Source organism: Equus przewalskii, chromosome 4 (genome assembly GCF_037783145.1).
Source record: "Equus przewalskii isolate Varuska chromosome 4, EquPr2, whole genome shotgun sequence".
In the NCBI taxonomy this organism is placed as follows: Eukaryota; Metazoa; Chordata; class Mammalia; order Perissodactyla; family Equidae; genus Equus; species Equus przewalskii.
In genome coordinates, this window is record NC_091834.1 from 15,437,440 (window position 1) to 15,451,294 (window position 13,855).

Below are 13,855 nucleotides of genomic sequence, written 5' to 3' on the forward strand. Positions count from 1 at the left end.
ATTTAACTTCAATTCTATATAGAGTGTGGGCTCTGGAGTCAGCCAAATCTAGGTTTGTATTCTAGCACTGCCATTTTCTATCGACTAGATAAATGTTTTCTGGCAAACCATTTACCCTCTCTGAGCCTCAGGTTCCACATCTTTAAAGTGGGGGTAATAAAATTTCTTGATCAGTAAAACACTTAGCACAGGGCTTGCCACACAGTAAGTACTCATTAAATAACTAAAATAATTCTGCTATCCTATTTCATCAATTCTAAATGCACACATTTTCATATTCTAACATCTCTAAAATCAGGATGCATATCATAAGTGATGGCGTATCATGGTTTAATTGGCAGAGTTTTTCTTTCTTTTGTGGTATGTAAAATACTGACGCATACTACAAATAGATAGCATCTGAGATTCAGTACACTATGGTAACCATCATGGTAAAGCCATATTCCCAATTTCTGCTTTAAGATTGTTCTGAATATATGATAACCAATTTGAAATTTAAAAAATTTCAAAGGATGAGCAAAATATTTCCAACACATCACAAACAGAACAGTTTTGAGACAAATTATTTTTGTAAAAAATGGTTTATCAATTCCATTTTTGTATAAAACACATGGGAGAAATCTAGCCAATCAACACACAGCTGTTGCCACATGAAAAGGTACTTTTATCAAACTTCGAGTCTAAGAACGTACAAATGTTTCTTTTATGATGTCTACAGTAATTGTCTATGCTTTTCCATTTAACTGTTTTAAAAATTCCACATATCCCCATTATTTCTTCTGTCTCAGTTACAGTACAATGACGGGGAGGAAGAGGGTTGGTTAAAACAACTCTCTAAGCAGTTTTCTGCTGTCCCTTCTTTCCAATTAGAGACTTGTGGATGTGAGGGATCACACCTAGAATGAAATGAAAAGAAAGAGTATTATTAAAAAAACCTTTAAGCTGGCCATATCTTATACTTCAGTGCCTCAACCAAAAAGAGCAATTATACAAAGAATGAAATTTACTTAAGTCCTCTTTCACATTCTGATCCTGTTAAAAAGTATTTACATCAGGACTCCCCTCTCTTTAGAGGGGTTTGGGAACCCCTCTAAAACTGTATGTAAAATGGTATGATTTAATGTTTTTTGGAGAGGAGTAATCATAGCTTTCAAGAGGTTCTCCAAAGGTGATCCAAAAAGGATTAAGAGCCACCAACTTATATCCCATCTTCACCGATCTGGACTCATCTGACTTTCAACATTAATCAATTTCTCAAGATCATTTTTCAAACATAGTTTACAGGGTATGGGAAATATCTTAAACACCAGGTTTTAAATATCATATATGAAATTTAAATAAAGAACTTACTAAAATAAAAATAGCACTGTATATGGCTACAAGGAGAAGAAATATTTATGAATCATAATGAAAAGAAGCCTAGATGTGTAATAGATTTAACACTTAAGGAATTTAAGTTTATGTTTTATAATTGGCTATTCAAATGCATTAAATCACTGATCCGAATTATATTTTAGTTAGAAAGGCCAACAGCAATCTAGGTTGAAGAGGTAATTAATACATACCACCCCCAGCTATGGTAGCCTTGATAAGAGAATCCAACTCTTCATCACCGCGGATCGCAAGCTGCAAGTGACGCGGAGTGATCCGCTTTACTTTAAGATCCTTGGAAGCATTACCTGCCAGCTCCAGCACCTACAAGGCATCCGTGAGAGCACATCAAACAAAGAGTGAATGTTTAAGGATTCGGTGTAGACTTGCAATCATAGCTAAAAAGATCACTATAGACTCTGTACATAAAACACACAAAATACATAAACCAATAATACATTTTTCTTTTTCATATTTCTATAATGCCTTTATAGAACTCTCATTACTTCATTTGACCCTTTCATATTCATTGTCTGCAAGAGCACTAGAGACTTGAGAAAAAAACCTGAAAACCTACCTCTACAGAAAGGACAAGGGATAATACTATCCTTTAGCCAAGATTCTAAATGTGAACATCTAGAAAAATCATGTATTTTTTTTTTCTTTTTCTTTTGAGGCAGATTAACCCTGAGCTAACATCTGCCACCAATCTTCCTCTTTTTGCTGAGGAAGACTGGCCCTGAGCCAACATGCGTGCCCATCTCCCTCCACTTTATACGTGGGATGCCCACCACAGCATGTCTTGCCAAGCAGTGCCACGTCCGCACCCAGGATCCAAACTGACGAACCCCGGGCCGCAGAGAAGCAGAACGTGTGAACTTAAGTGCTGGGCCACCGGACTGGCCCCTATGAGAGTTTATTTTTGCACTGCCCTTAATGGTTGGAATTTATCTTAGTACTGGTAGCAAGTTTAAAAATATAATTAAAATAATTTCTTATTCAGAGTTTTTAACATCACTGAGCCCTATAATCTGTAGGCAATAAGCTAAAAGCCCTACTGGGAATTTTCAATTAGAGGAATCTCAAAGTCCCAGCTGGCCATAAAACTGCATTTTTAATTTATTTTTTGCCTCCATAGTTGAGACTGTCCATAATTCAATGTTAAATCTCCAATGGGACACAAATGACTTAGTGAGGCTAATGAAATGACAGCAATGATAATTAACATACAGGTTACACCTATATCTTTCAGCCTAGCTCTCAACCATATCTTTCCTGAGTGAGAACTCTTCCTTTGTTTCTGCTAGGTTGGCTATCTCTACTACTAGACTTGCTTACTATCAAATTACTTCTCTGGCTTGGAATGTAGCTGAAGGAGTTTCATGGCTTTCCATTTGTTTTCCTTAAGAGGGGCTGGGATGGAGGAAGTGATGGTCCATGACCTAAGAATTACAAACTCGTACTCAATTAACTTATCTTCCTGAAATGTCAAACTGAACAGATACAGCATTTTACACATACAACCATGCAGAGAACCAGAAGGACTGATTGTCTTTTACCAAATTTCATATCATCATATTTGTGATTTTTTTTACATATCATCATACTGGCAAAACCTTATCCCACCCCAACTCTTCATTCACTAAGAAGTTATGTTGTAACTTCACAAATATCACATTCATTACATACATACTTCAGAGTTAATTAGTAGTACAGTATTTAAATTATTTTACACTCCTTTGTCATGTCACTTAAATATATGGATTGTTGACTCTTGCTTAACTTTAAAACGAGTACACCAAGGTTCTTTTTGACATTGGTACTAGGTAATAGGCTGATAAGATACATCTAAAACTGCTATTAAGGAAGCCAATGAGCATATGCGTCTTTTTTGTTTCAAACCCATATTCCAAGGGTTTCAGCCATTTACAGTCTAGGTCACCTTTTAGATTCCCATAGATGACAGACATTTTCCCCACAAACCTCAGCAGTGAGGTACTCCAGAATTGCAGCACTGTACACTGCAGCAGTGGCACCGACCCTTCCGTGGCTTGTGGTACGAGTCTTCAAATGTCTGTGGATGCGGCCCACGGGAAACTGAAAGAGACATCACCCAAACGGGGAAGCATGAAGAGTCTTAACACTGCATTACTGAGTGTAATCAAAGGTTGCATAATGAGTAAAGCATGAAATAAAAAATTTGGTTACAGATATTAGAAGCCAAACTTATTTGGCAATTAAGAGTTTCCAGGGCCTGTGTGTTATGCCCTAGTAATCAGCCTAATATCTTCATGCCTTTTATCCTGCTAAGCAGAGAATAAAAGTTTAAAAAACAAGAACCACCACAGGGTTTTATGAATTAATTTCTGCATAATATGGAATGTCATTATAAAATGAAGAGAAACTATGCTGTGCAGCCATCAACTGCATATCCCACATGGCCTAATAACTGTATTGTATCTAATTAATTCCTTCACATAACAGCCTCATGTGACTTTGAACCTCCACCACCTTCCTTGGGCCCCAACTCTATTCTTCTTTCCTCAGTTTCAAGAGGTGACCTGATAGCTAAGAAAAACCAACAACTATTCTCTCATTATGACTCTTTCTCCTTTCTGAGAAGAAGTACTTGCTCACTTCCAAGGTATCCTAATCCTCCTTGTCTGTGCCCTTGACTGTCCCCCATCAACTTTCTTACAGACCTTCCTCACCCTGTTACTGCTCCAGCATTTCAACAGCTCCAATTATTACTTCCTTTCCACTGGCTCCTTTCCTTCTGCACACTTCACTTAAAATTTCTCCACATGTCTATGGCAACTGCTTCCAGTTACAGTCCAGATATCTCCTTTCCAGCACAAAACTTAAAAGCAAATCCTGAAACCCTTATTGTCACCCATTTTCTCCTAATCCAAACTTAGCTTCTGTTAAACACCATTCTTAAAGGCCAGTGGTGACATTTTAATTATGGAACCTATTAAACACTTCTAGATTGCATCCTTAAGGAGAAAAGGCACAACTTTTGTTGCTGTTGTTTATACTCCTTCCCTAAGTAATTCTGAGCTCCCTAAGAGCAGGATCCATGCCTTACTCCCCCTCAGCATGCTCAGTGACTGGCATGTTGTCTGACACAAAGAAGGACCTCAAAAACCATTTCTTCTTAGACTGCAGAGATTACATAGAATTCTAATAGTAACTCTGATTCCTTTTCAGTCTTTCCTTTCTCTGACTCAAATACCATGTGTTTCTGAGGCATCCACCAATGTCTTTGTGTTTCTTTCTCATGCTCTACTTAGGAAACTCATCCATAGCATGAACTGCCAATTTTATATAAACGATCTTAAACTTGTAATTCTTTCAATCACCTCTCTTGGAAAGCTGGACTCAAATCTACAACTTTTGGACATTTTTACACAGATATTTTGGTGGAACTTCAAAATGACTCCACTGAAATTTATTCTCTCATAACTTGCCTCTACTACAAACTCCTCTGTCCTTCAGGTTCTAAGCCTTAGAGAAACCTTTCTTTGACTTTCCTCTCAACCCTATATCTCTCCTCCCACTTTCTGGGAGCACACACACACCTTCTATTCTTTTCATCCCACTCCGGTTCAAGTATGTATCTTATTCCTAAACACCGCAATAGCCTCCATCTGTCTTCTATCTCCTACTTCAAATTAAGGACATTTCAAATAAACTCTAATTAAGATTTACATGATGTTCTAAAATATAGAATGTACCCATAGAAGGTAAGTTGCTGTCCCCCTTCTTTCAGTACCACCTGGATCATATCATCCTATTACTCAAAAACTTTCAATGGTTCACCACTGCCAAGAGGATAAAATCCAAACCCTACAGCCTGGCCTTTAAACTTTCCTGTTTAAAAAGTGTCTCTTATACGTAGGGAATAATTTTTACTCAGCCAGAAAATTTTGAGTTTGTGGTTTAAATTTGCAAATATATGAAATTTGAAAATATTTAGTGTTTTGAGCATATCACTCAGTCTAAAACTGAAGCGACTGGGGAAATAATCAATGGTTAGTTCATTATTCTATCCAAAATTCTATCTCACCCTGTAAGTTAACATACTACTACCAATACCTCTTCAAAACAAAAACCACAGCATACTCACTTTGATATGATACAATGTATAAAAGAAACAGGAACACAATTATAATCTAGAAATAACAGATTTTAAGAGAGCAAAATCACCAAATTAATTTAAGATCTTTCCATAACGTGTTCTCATTTGGAAGAAGAGAATACAAATTAAAAGACAGATGCTTTATGATTTAAATTTTGACCAACTAATCTCATTATTAAAGGTCAATAGTACAAGTACATTTTTGCAATTAATGGAACATCTATGGATCATGAATTACAACAGTAAAGAAAATAATTTAATAGTGAATTATGACAGCATGGATACATCACCTGTAGCCCAGCTCTCTGTGAGCGAGACACTGCCTTAGCTTTGGCCTTCCCACTGTCCTTTCCAGCTTTGCCTCCAGCCTAAGTGAAAAAAAGCTCCAGATGAAGAGTTGAAAATGCTATTTCAAAAATATTCAGAAAACAAAATTTCTTCTAGTTTTATGTTAGGTGTTAAAAAAAACAATCTGGGTGATCTCCTTCCTCAATTTTAAATATATGTGTGTTATACTAACATTTGCTAATTTATACAAAAATCAGGTTGGAGTCTGGCCTGGTAGCGTAGTGGCTCCACCTCAGAGGCTTGGGGTTTGCCGGTTCGGATTCTGGGCACGGACCTCCACACTGCTCATCAAGCCATGCTGTGGTGACATCCCACATAGAAGAACTACAAGGACCTACAACTAGGATATACAACTATGTACTGGGACTTTGAGGTGGGGGGTGGGGGAAGAGGAAGATTGGCAACAGATGTTAGCATGTTAGCTCAGGGCCAATCTTCCCCACACACACAAGAAACAAGCTTAAAAAAAATGAGGTCAAGGGGCCAGCCCCATGGCTGAGTGGTTGAGCTCCTGCGCTCCGCTGCAGGCGGCCCAGGGTTTCATCGGTTCGAATCCTGGGCGCGGACATGGCACCACTCATCGAGCCATGCTGAGGCAGCATCCCACATACCACAGCTCGAAGGACCCACAAGTAAGAATACACAACTATGTACCTGGGGGCTTTGGGGAGAAAAAGGAAAAAAATAAAATCTTTAAATACAGTCACCACCTGATGTACTTGGAGTTAGGATTTAAAAAAAAAAGAAAAAAAATGAGGTCAAACCTTAAATACTTATTTAAAATGAGATTTAAAAAGAAAATTTGAACATATTTCTCAAATTTTAGACTGAAGAATCTTCATTGAGTCAACATAACTTTTATGCTGGAAATATTACGTAATGAAATAATTTTTTTGGGTGTGAGGAAGACTGTCACTGAGCTAATATCTGTGGCCTTCTTCCTCTATTTTGTATGTGGGATGCCACCACAGCATGGCTTGATGAGTGATGTGTAGGTCTGCACCTGGGATCCAAACCCATGAACCCCAGGCTGCCAAAGTGGAAGATGCGAATTTAACCTCTATGCCACTGGGCTGGCCCCTAAAATAATTTTTTACAATGTCAACATATATAATTTCCACAGAAATATTCAGAACTTTGCTCTCTGGGAGGAAAAAAAAGCACCTTAAAAAAAATTTAAACATAGAATTATCATATGCTCCAGCAATTCCACTTCTAGGTATATACCTAAAGAACTGAAAGAAGGGACTCAAAGAGATGTTTGTACACCCATGTTCATAACAGTATTAATCATAATAGCTAAAAGATGGAAATAGCTCAAATGTCCATTGTGTATAAATGGATAAACAAAACGTGGTGTATACGTGCAATAGAATAGTATTGAGCTGTAAAAAGGAAGGAAATTCTTGATACATGCAACAGCACGGATAAACCTTGAAGACATCATGCTAAGTGAAATAAGCCTGTCAAAGAACAACAAATATTGTATGATTCCACTTACATGACATTACGTAGTTAAAATCACAGAGACAGAAAGTAGAATTGTGGTTGCCAGAGGCTGGGGAGAGGGGTGGAACGGAGAGTTATTGTTTAATGAGTACAGAGTTTAACTTTGGGAAGATGAAAAAGTTCTGGACACACTGGAAGTGATGGTTGCAAAACAATATTAATGTACTTAATGCCACTGAATTGTATGCTTAAAAATGGCCAAAATGGGGGCCAGCCCAGTGGCCCAGCGGTTAAGTGCGCATGCTCCGCTTCCGCGGCCTGAGGTTTGCCAGTTCGGATCCCAGGTGCTGGCGTGGCACCGCTTGGCAAGCCATGCTGTGGCAGGTACCCCACATATAAAGTAGAGGAAGATGGGCACGGATATTAGCTCAGGGCCAGGCTTCCTCAGCAAAAAGAGGAGGATTGGCAGCAGGTGTTAGCTCAGGGCTAATCTTCCTCAAACAAACAAACAAAGGCCAAAATAGTAAATTTTATGTATATTTTATAATTAAAAAAAAAAGACCTTCAAACTTACACTAATGGGGTTAAACGAATACGATTTCAAGTCATAGAAAATAAATACTTCTCAAATAATCTTAACATTTACTAATAGGATATGGTATATAAATGCAATGGAATATTATGCAGCCATTTCAGCAAATGAGGTACAGATATGTGCTGATAAAGAACAATCCACAAAACACATTTCTTCGTGAAAAAGGCAAGGTATACGCAAGCGGAGTGAGCCTTTGTTTATGTAAAATGGGGTATTACAGAGTGTGTGTACACACACATTTCTAGAAGGTGACACAATAAGGTAGACAAGTTATTTGCCTCTAGGGAGGGAACACTGAAGATCTGTATTGAGAGGGAAACCAATGTTCTCTTTTGGACTCTTTTGGTTCTCTGTCTGATTTTACCATTTAAATCTATTATTTCTTCACTGAAAAAAAAACAACAAAGAAATTAGTTTACAAGAATGGCTAGCTGTGTGAAGGTCTATATTTTTGAAGTAGAGGGTAAGATATGCAACGGCACATCCCCTTTGTAACACTTTTCTTAAAATTTTTTTTAAGTTAAAAGTCAACTGTACATAGTCTCTTAATTGTCTCTCTCAGTTGACTTAATGTTCCTCTCTCAAAACCACATTAAAAAAAAATTAAAGGCCTTGGCAGGCATTAGAAGCAGGAAAAAAAAGCCTAAGAACTAATTCGTATCTCTTTCTTACCTTTAATAATTTAGCAAGAGAGACTGATTTAACACAGAGAACTGAGAATCTCTAGATTTCCACCAGGATGCCCCATATATTTTAAGAATTTCTGACCATATTGCTACAGAAAAAAAGATACTGCATAATTTTTTGATATCTGAGGTCAGCTCGAGTAACAATATATTCCCACTTATTCCTCAAATAAAGCAATCTTTTCAGCTGTATTTGCTCTGGTATAAAACTTTTAAAACTTCTCAACTGGTGTATGAGTCTAAAACTATCATCCTGATGTGTCTCTATGACTGCATTATAAAATAAGAACTAGTTATCAATTAAAAGCCATCAACTGCAAAACTCACTAGGCTTCCCAATTTGCTCTTCTTAGGCAATTTTATCCTTACTCTTTCAAATCCATATTTGTTCTTTTATCTATTTGCTTTTTAAGGACAGAGACATGAAATCAGCTTTTAAAAACCTCAACATATTAAATGACTATATCCAAGGTTTTTGAGACTCCAGACACATTACTTACACTTAACAAACTTCTATGGTGTCAAACCTGTATGAGTATAAAACTATACAGTAAATGAGTATTTTCTTTTCATAACTCCCTCAAAACTGCGCACAGGCTCCCAACCTGCACATTCATTTTAGTATATCTGATGGCTGATTGAGAAAAAAAATACAAGCGCTACAAAATTTTTCATTCTAAGAACTGGTATTAACTAAGAATTTATTTATTCTAAGAACTGGCGTTAACCTGGTCCAAAATATATCTATAGAGAGAACTGGAGCACATTTCATACACAACAACCTGAAAACTGGATACCAAGATACTTTCATACTAGCCTAACAGACACAGGCTCACTTCCCCTCAAGTTTAAAATCTTAAAAACAAGAATGACAACTCGACGCCTCCTACCTTTCTAGCTTACTCGAACGCCTACGTATTTTCAGCTCCTGGTACAGGGAGACCCCGTATGCAACATGTCGCTGCAGAGTAAACGCGCGACACCTTAAAACCAGCAAGGATCACGCAAATCGTCAGCTCGAGAAGCCAGGCTCCAGAGTCGCTGTCACCGGTGCCTCGGTACGGGCACTGCACAGTGATCGCACTCCAGGTCACAGGGACCGACGCGCTCGTCCCTAAGCGCTGGCCCCGCTCTGAGCCTCGAGACTGTCACACATCCACCCGCTCTGCGCGGCTCGGGCTGGGCCCCGCGCGACGCCACCCCACACTCGGGCGCCCTCTCCTCCTCTCAACTTTCCAAGGGGCCGAGCTCGCGCTCTCACGTTTCGGAAACGCCGCACTTTTCTTCCCGAGCTCTGCCTCAGGACCAAACCCCGCACAATTCAGGACTCAAAGTCGGTCGCACGGGGCGCGGAGGTGCTGCCGCGCCGCCAGGGCCGCCCCGGCCTCGGCCCGCTCCCCTCGCTTCGCCCGGGCGCCACGGAGAGCAAAGCTGGGACCGCGGCAGTCCCGCCGTCACCGCTGCCATCACCGCCTGACGCGCGCCCGCCTGACGCCCGCCCCGCCGTCACCGTCGCGCCTCACGCCCGCCGCCCCTCACACCCGCCGCCTCAACAGGTAGCGGCGTCGCCCAGCTATCGCCGCCCGCCCACCCCGGCCGCCCAGGCACCCTCACCATGGTCTTGGCTGCTCCCGCCCTCGCTCCCGCCGAGCCGCTGCCGCCGCTGCTGCCGCTGCCGCCGCTCCCGGAGCACCGACCGCCGCCGCCGGAGCCGGGACAATAACCGGGACCCGCCTCGCGCCGCCCCGACCAATGCCTGCTCGCCTTGCTCGTTTGAACCCCGGCGGCCGCCCAATCGGACGCCTCCTTCTAGCCAGACCCCGCCCCTTGGCACCTCCTCCCTAACGGCTGTTTGTTTTTGCACACGGCACGCGGAGGCGGGGCCTCCAGCCCCAACACGGCCGCGCCTGTGCGCGAGCAGGGGCGGGGCCACGCTCCGCTCTCTGCCAGTCTCCACGGCCCGAGTCTGACGAACGGAGGGACTGACCAATGAGGGAAGACGGCTGGCGGAAATCAGCCAATGAGAACATCGCCCGCGAGCCAGGGAGGCGGGCCTCCGGGAACGACAGCGGGATTAGTCAATGGTGAGGCGATTGGCGGTGGCGGTAGCTTTCCCGCTAGTTCTCGGCGTTGGCTCTCGGGGTTCTGAGAGCTGTTTGGGAGGAAACGGTTGTGGGGTGGCTTTTCGCGGCGGGTTTTCACAGACTTCGAGGGTTTTTTTCGTGCTAGCTGGGACTCGTCTCGTGGCGGGCACTCTTCCCGGGCAGCGGCCCTTTTCCTCAGCGCTTTCCCGCCGGCGTTAGGTTAGCCGTGAGGACGCGCAACGAAAAGGGAGAGAAGCTCTGAAATGGGGTCAGCGTCCCCGCGGCCGCTGCGAAGCGGAGGGACTGCGCGAAGGCGGGCGTGGCCGGCTCTCCCGCGGGCTGGCCCGGCAGGGTCCCCGCGGCGCCCACCCCACGGCTGGGACAGCCCGTCAGCCCCTGGACCGCACGGCCAGCGCTCGCCGGCGCCCAGGCCCGGGTTCCCGGGTCTTCCGACCCGTTGCAGCTTTCTGCCTTTCCCTCTTTCCCCGGTTTCGTCCACTGTCCGCGCCAGGCCGCGTTCGGGGTGCCAGGAGCCGGCAGTCCACGCGGGGGTTGCGAGCTAGCGGGGTTTTCCCAGGCTGGCATTTCACAAATGTGTCACCAGCTGGGCAGATCCTGTCCCAAAGTGTGAATTGTTTTCTTTCTGACACGGAGGAAGCAACGCGGGGGATGTGAGTTTGAGGAGAGGAAGGGGGCGAGCTTCCAAATAAGAGTTTGGGAAAATGAGAGTGAAGGTGTAGACGGGTGTGAGGAAGGAGGGGCCGGTGAGATTGGAGGCGTGGAGCAGTGTGCCCAGATTAATGGAAAACCTGGCAACGAGGGAGAGGAGTTATGAGTTAATTGAGGATGCAATGACCATTGTGAGTTCCTGCCCCTCCTTTCGTGTTTCTGGCCTTAGTGAACGAAGTCTAAGAGACCTACCAAGGCATCTACCCGTGGATTTTTCCCTCGGCAAATCACCGGGCGCCTGCTGTTTGCAGGCACTGTCTTAGGTACTGGCGATTCAGGGGTTAGCAAAATAGACCTGTCCTTGCCCTAACCATCCTCTGCAGCAGGGGTCAGATGTTAACATGCAAAGGGTGAATTATTAATAAATACAAGTGTGTGGAAGGAAAGGAGCAGGGTGCTTTGAGAGAGCAGCAGAGGGAACTTAATTTAGATAGGGCGGGCAGCGGTCTAGGAAGAAAGAGCAAGTACAGAGGTCTGTGAAATGAGAAAGGCTTGTCACTATGAAGGGACTGAAAGAAGGCTAGTGTGGGTGCTCAAATTCTGACCAGATCCTTCTTACCACCTCTACTTCCTGAATATCTCAAATCTGGCTTTTTTTGGGCCATGTCCCCATTGTCCTACCTCCCGTGACTGGTGGATGTGGGATGACAGTGCCCAGCTCTTTTGCCTTAATTTGGGACATCTCTGAAGGGCCAGTCCAACTCCAGAGTTTCCTTGTGATTGACACCGATTTGCTCCAACTACCTTCTACCTCTACTCAGTCCTGCTTCCTTCCTTTTCTCATAGTGATATTGCAAAGAGCATTCCTCACTAAACTTCTTGAAGGTACATCCCTGTGTTAGAATCTGTTTCCTGGGTAACCTGACCTACGACGATGGCTTTCCTCCGCAAAAATTTAGTCAATTTTTGAATGGGCAATATATTCACGTGTACAAAATTTTAAAGGTACTAAGAGTGTACAGTGAAAAGACTTCCCATCCCTGCCCCACTTTCCATTTTAGCTCTGCACAGGCAACCAGTGTTGCCAGTGTTTTAGCCTTTTGGAGAGGAGAGCCTTACTGATTACTGTACATAGATTCCAGGTGTTTTTATGCCTGTGTTCAGTTTTAAATTCCCTTTTAACGTTACAATACTTCAAAATATAAAGCCTTTAAGATACAGATCTTTTGGCCACTCTTGGAAAGGACAGCCAAATTCTTTATTTTTTTTAAAACATCCCTGGAGGTTTAGGCCAGATCCCAGTAGCAGGGCAGCTACTTCTGTGAGCCAGAACCTGCCTGGTTCTAATGAGGGCAATCAGGATGCAGTATCCAGCTACCTACACACAGCTTTGTGATGCTGAGGCTGGAACTCTGCAAACATTTCTGCTTTGCCTTCTGCTTCCCTGCTAGGCTTTGCCAATAAGGGGCACTAGAGGGAAACTGCAAGACTGAAGGAGAGAGAAGGGACGTAATCTGTTCTGTCTGCTTTCTGTTCCTCTGAGCATCATCCAAGCAATGCTGCTTTACTCTGGCGGCAGCAGTTCCTTCAGGAGCAGCAGCTGAGTCAGTTTTTCCAACACTTGCAAAACCAGCCTCCTTACTCACTCCCTCCCGCCTCAGCAGCACCAGCCAGCTCCTTCCTCAGAGGTTTGAGTTCCTCTAAGTTTTTAAGAATTTCCCCTTGTTTCCTCAAGGTAGCTGCTAGGTGTTAACCTCCATGACACCTTAGACTTCTCTTTTTATCCTTTAGCAGCTACCAATTTTATATCTGGTTAACAATACCTTATAGTAATTCTCTTTGTGTAGATAACTGGTGTGTTTTCTGGAAGCTTAATGGACCTTGAGGATAAGAATAGGATACATATATTTCTAACTTTTTATTATGGAAAGTTTTAAACATATACAAAGGTAAAGAGAATAGTACAATGAATCTGACGTACCCCTCACACAACTACAGTGATCATCAACTCATGGCCACTTTTGTTTTATTTTATATTCACATTTCCATCTGCCCTACCCCAACTGGATTACACTGAAGCAAATCCAAAGTAAAGGGAAAGGGGCAAGAGATGTTTTTACAGGAAAATAGTTTCCTCACAAAAACCTTGGGTCATCTTGAATTTGTACAATGTGTGTTTACCTATTTAAACAATAAAACAAAAAGAGCAAACTAAAAGCAAGCAGAAGGAAAAAACTAAAGAATAGAGAGGAAATAAATGAAATAGAGAAAAAGAAAAATAATAGAAAAAAACCCAATGAAACCAAAAGTTAGTTCTTTGTAAAGATGAACAATGACGAACCTTTAGCTAGACTAAATAAGAAAAGAAGATTCGAATTACTAAGATCAGGATCACTACTGACCTTAAACAGAAATAAAAGGACTATCAGGGAATACTTTTGAACAACTGTGTGCAAGCAATTAAAATAACCTAGACGAAGTGGGCAAATTCCTGGAAAGATAGTCAAAATCG

At 42.4% G+C, this 13,855-nt stretch overlaps 1 protein-coding gene and 1 long non-coding RNA gene across 2 annotated transcripts in view; one reads left to right on the plus strand and one right to left on the minus strand.

Moving 5' to 3' along the window:
- Positions 1-562: 562 nt before the first annotated feature.
- H2AZ2 (H2A.Z variant histone 2) lies at positions 563-10,332 on the minus strand. Its single transcript, XM_070615520.1, has 5 exons — positions 10,205-10,332; positions 5,803-5,880; positions 3,355-3,468; positions 1,566-1,695; positions 563-896 (listed from the first exon to the last, which is right to left on the minus strand). The coding sequence occupies exons 1-5, from the start codon at positions 10,205-10,207 to the stop codon at positions 835-837; spliced, it is 387 nt and encodes a 128-aa protein (XP_070471621.1). The 5' UTR covers positions 10,208-10,332; the 3' UTR covers positions 563-834.
- Positions 10,333-10,445: 113 nt separating this feature from the next.
- Positions 10,446-13,855, plus strand: part of LOC139082767 (uncharacterized) — a 40,700-nt gene continuing 37,290 nt past the window's right edge. Inside the window, exon 1 of the long non-coding RNA XR_011538980.1 lies at positions 10,446-10,674. This is a non-coding gene — a long non-coding RNA (uncharacterized lncRNA). The remainder of the gene's footprint in view (positions 10,675-13,855) is intronic.

Bases quoted from the DNA above. Each gene is read 5' to 3' on its own strand.
- H2AZ2 (XM_070615520.1), bottom strand. The intron at 3,469-5,802 runs GTGATGTATCCA...TGTCTCTTTCAG, and splicing joins CACAGAGAGCTGGGCTACAG to TTTCCCGTGGGCCGCATCCA. The intron at 1,696-3,354 runs GTTTGTGGGGAA...GATGCCTTGTAG, and splicing joins TGGAGTACCTCACTGCTGAG to GTGCTGGAGCTGGCAGGTAA.